This window comes from Mesoplodon bidens (assembly GCF_964165515.1).
Source record: "Mesoplodon bidens genome assembly, chromosome: 10".
Classification (NCBI taxonomy): Eukaryota; Metazoa; Chordata; class Mammalia; order Artiodactyla; family Ziphiidae; genus Mesoplodon; species Mesoplodon bidens.
This window is the reverse complement of record NC_138172.1, coordinates 84,470,846-84,474,792: the sequence shown is the minus strand read 5'-3', so window position 1 is coordinate 84,474,792 and position 3,947 is coordinate 84,470,846. Positions and strand designations below refer to the sequence as shown.

Sequence of the window (3,947 nt, the reverse complement as noted above, 5' to 3'; positions counted from 1 at the left end):
GCCCCCCGGCCCCAACCTCCACCGACTCACCCTGAGGGGCTCGGACTGCCCTCCCTACCCCGACGCCGGGGGCGGGCGGGCGGAAGGATCGGTGACGAGGCCGAGAGCAGGAGTCTGGAGACACGGCGCCTGCTCGACTCTAACTCTGGGACTCCGGCCGCGCGCTTCCTCTCCAATCCCTGTCCTCGTGCCGCGCGCTGCAACCCGGAAAGGAGAGGAGAGAGGCCAGAGCGGCCAGCTTAGGCCTCCAACTAGCAGAGCAGGCTACGGGGGCTGCCGAGGTCCCGCGTGTCCTCTGTTTCCACCGGCCGCTCACTTTCGGTTGCAGGACCTGGAGGGTGAGGAGATTCCCGAGACCCTTTCACTTTCCTCGCGCAGGGATCCCAACCGTCACCGGAACACTTCGACTGCGGCTGAGTCACCAGGCGTCAGAAACCTCGGGAGCCCAAACCCGAAGTCAAAGGCACCGACCCCGCCTCACTGCCCACATGGGCACTTACGTGGGCAAGCTGGGACTCTCGCCGTCGTCCCCAGCAGGGGGGCGCACAGACTTGTCGGAGAGGCCCTTGAACCGCCGGCCAGCTCAGCCCCTTCATCAGGTCCCCCGGGTTCAGCACGTCCATCGTGCCCACCCTGCCCCTCGGCACAGACCTGCGAGGAGGCTGCCGAACTGGCATCCTACCAGTCCCAACGCGTGCGTGCTCAATGAGGCTTGGAGGCGCTTTCCCATGAACAGGTCCCGGAATTCCATCATGGGGCCTCATCCCTCATGGTGGGAAAGTTACTTCAAGCGGAGTATCTGGTCTCTCCCGGCACCCCAGGGCAACATGGAGCCCGGTGACCATCAGGCTCGCTCCTCGTGAGCGGACAGCGCCCCCCTCCACTGCCCCAGCAGAGGTAACGAACTCTGCAGGGGTCTCACCTTCTGAGAAGCCCCCGGACCCATGTGCGAAGGAGACAGTGCTGAGGGCCCTCAGAGAGTGCAAGAAGGGGAAAGTGAGGTGGGAAGAACCACTGTTCCATGAGAGCTTGGACAGTAAGAGAAGGATTCCAGAGACCAGACCATCTGCGATTAAGCCTCTGATGCAAAATGGAGTCCGCACTTCTTTTGTGCCCAGGCCTGAGCCTCTGAAGAGAAGCCTCGACTGCTGGGGCTCAGATCACAGCTTGAATAACAGGCCCAGCTGCTCCTCCATGGCCTCCTTGGCCAGCACACACACAGGTGGCCCCCTTAGCTCCCAAAGGAATGCTATTGCAAGCTCTTACAGCTCTTCTAGAGATTTCTCTGAGCCTTGGAAGAGAAGTATTCCCCGTACATCACTCCAGACACCAGAGTGGCCAATAAAAAGGAAAGAACATTGGTGATCCGTCTCAGTCTCCAGTCCCACTGGTATCAGATGAGTCCCCAGAAACATCTGGCAGCTCTGGGCAGCAAAATCAGATTCCCCTGCTTCTATCAAGCCCTGGGAGGCTGCTGTCCCTGACTCCACCTCCTCAGCTTGGTTATGCAGTCCCCGAAGACCTGGCCTTAGGGAAGAAAGCTGGACTCCAACGGAGCAAACAAAGCCAGAGAAGATACGACTGAGGTCACCACAGACTCTGTCCCTGACACTTGGTCTGCTATTCAGCCTCTCCTGTCCCAGGGCACTGATCCTCAGTTGGAAAGCTTACATAAAATGCAGAAGTCTCCAAGTCCACTGGCCTTCCCACAACCTACCGGAGAGGCAATCAGTGTGGCCCACTCGCCTCTGAAGACAGCGAGCCTGCTGGCCTCACATGGGTGCTCACAGTCAGAGCCCCTTTCAGGCACCTCTTCAGACTCAAAACCCACAACTACATTCATCCTTCTGACCCTTGTTTCTCCCACAGCACCAGTCACCGACACCTTCAACCTCTCAGGCTGCCATACCCCAAGACTCACCTGCCATTATCCCTGCAGCACCCACTATGCAAAGCACTTTGTTTGGATTGATCAGCAGCCCAGCTCCCCATCTTCCTGCATCTGCGCCTCCTGTTGCAACTTCTGCTGACCGCACGTCAAAACCCATTTTGGGGCTCCCAGCCAATAGTGAAATAGGAGGCTCCTCATATTCCAGAATTTCAAGCACAGCTGCAGCATCTTCACCTCCGGGTATCTCAACTCCCACCTTCAAGCCTGTCTTTGGCAGCATAAGGCCACTTAAAACTATGCCCGTGAGAGCTCCTTTCTCTTTCAAGCAGACCTCTCCTCCACCTACTCCTGCTTCTTTCTACCCGTCTCTTCCAAGGCCTGGTCAAGGCTACAACTGTAGTCATGTCCACCACCCCAGCCAGCACATCCAAAGGCTCCTTTAAGCCACCTTTGGGATTTGGTGTAGTGAATGTCACCAGTACCATGGGCAGCACTTTCTCTATCCCTTCCACTTGCCCCCCTTTCCCACTCGGGGCTGCCTGTGCCTTCAGGGCCAGCTTCTCCCCAGCTGCAGGCTTCACTTTCCCACTGTGCCAGTGTCCAACCATTCCTACTGTGCACACAGTCACCATCTTTAGCCAGGTTCTTCCCAGTGCTGTCCAGATATCCCCTACGAGGAGCACTGCCAATTTTAGCACTGTGGGTAGCCCTCTGGCATCTTCAGCCCTAGTAACCACCAACCAGCCTGCGTTGTCATCCAGGATCTCCAGTTCGACCTCAGCATTCACAATTCCATTGGAGTCATGCTCAAGGCCACCTTTCCCACTATCCCTGGGAGCCACTCCCCAACCTGCATTTGGGGCTGCATATGTGCAGAAGCAAGAAGCCCCACAACCGGCCCTTGGCCCAAGCTTCCGTAGCTCTTCCATTATTGGAAACTCAACAGTGGCCTCCTCAATCCCAACACCGATTCCAGCCCAACCATCCTTCAGGGGTACCATGCAGTCGGCCTTTGGGGGTGTGGCACCATCAGCCTCCACCTTTCACATCCCTGCCAGCTTCCGGCCGGCCTTTGACAGCACTCCAGTAGGTTCCCTTTGGTCAAGCTAATAAGAATGGTTTGGGAGTTGTCACCCCAACCCACCGGAGTGGGGCTTGTGGCTCAGTGTTTGGCAGCACAGCCCCACGACCATTTGACTTTGGGGGATTAGGGAGCCCTATGGACTGTGAGGAGACTGGGATCAGCGTCACTGCCCCAGACGTGAGCTCCAGTTCTGGAGCACTCAGCACTGGAGCAGTGCCAAGTGGGAGCACTAGCACCATCACACCCTTGGGGAAAGGCTGGGGCCCAAACAACCAGGGCTGGACCAGCCAGGGCACACCTTTTGCCTTGGGGAAGGCCAGCATTTCTGCAAGACAAACTATGTTTGGAGACCCCTGCATGGCCCCCTTTGCTCAGAGCACCCCTGTCACTGGATCATTTAAGGCAGGCAGCAGCCTTGGCTTTGGGATGCCCTCTCCACCGCCCCAGGGCTCTGTTGGGAGAAGACCTTTCAGATCATCAGCCCCTTCATTTTCCATTGGTGCAAAATCAAAAACCCCAAAGAATAGGGAGCAGGGGCATTCCCGAAGGCATCATGCCCACAAGAAATAACTTGTGTTCCTTGCCATTCGTACCCTGATTTTGACCTCAGCATAGTGAAGCGCCTCAGTCACTTCTAATTCTCTACAGCAAAAATACCCCAGATCTAAGCTGAGAGCTTTACACATTCACCTTGTGGTCCTAATCTACATTCTAGAGGAAAATGAAGGACTAAAGTATCTAGTGGTGATAGCAGAATGAAACTGAGTGGAACCAAAGCTTTGGAATTGAACAGAGCCTTGCCTTCCCCTCCCTACCCACTCCTTTCTGTGTCAAGGGTGAGCTCAGTCAGGACACTGCCTTCTGCTTTTTTCTCTGAGAACAGACATACCAGGGAGGCAAAAAGTACAACCCATATTCTCTTGCATCTTTGGGAGGAGGAATAGATTCTCTCTAAATCTTAGCCTGCTTTTA

The 3,947-nt window shown here is 56.1% G+C and overlaps 1 protein-coding gene across 1 annotated transcript; it reads left to right on the top strand.

Annotated features, from left to right (window-relative positions):
- Nucleotides 1–488: 488 nt before the first annotated feature.
- LOC308624109 (POM121-like protein 2) lies at nt 489–3,545 on the top strand (the record flags this gene model as incomplete). Its single annotated transcript, XM_081247049.1, is given in 7 exon segments — nt 489–809; nt 811–1,359; nt 1,361–1,558; nt 1,560–1,879; nt 1,881–2,247; nt 2,249–2,979; nt 2,981–3,545. Coding segments are annotated over 7 exon segments (3,051 nt in total).
- Between the last annotated feature and the right edge of the window lie 402 nt (nt 3,546–3,947).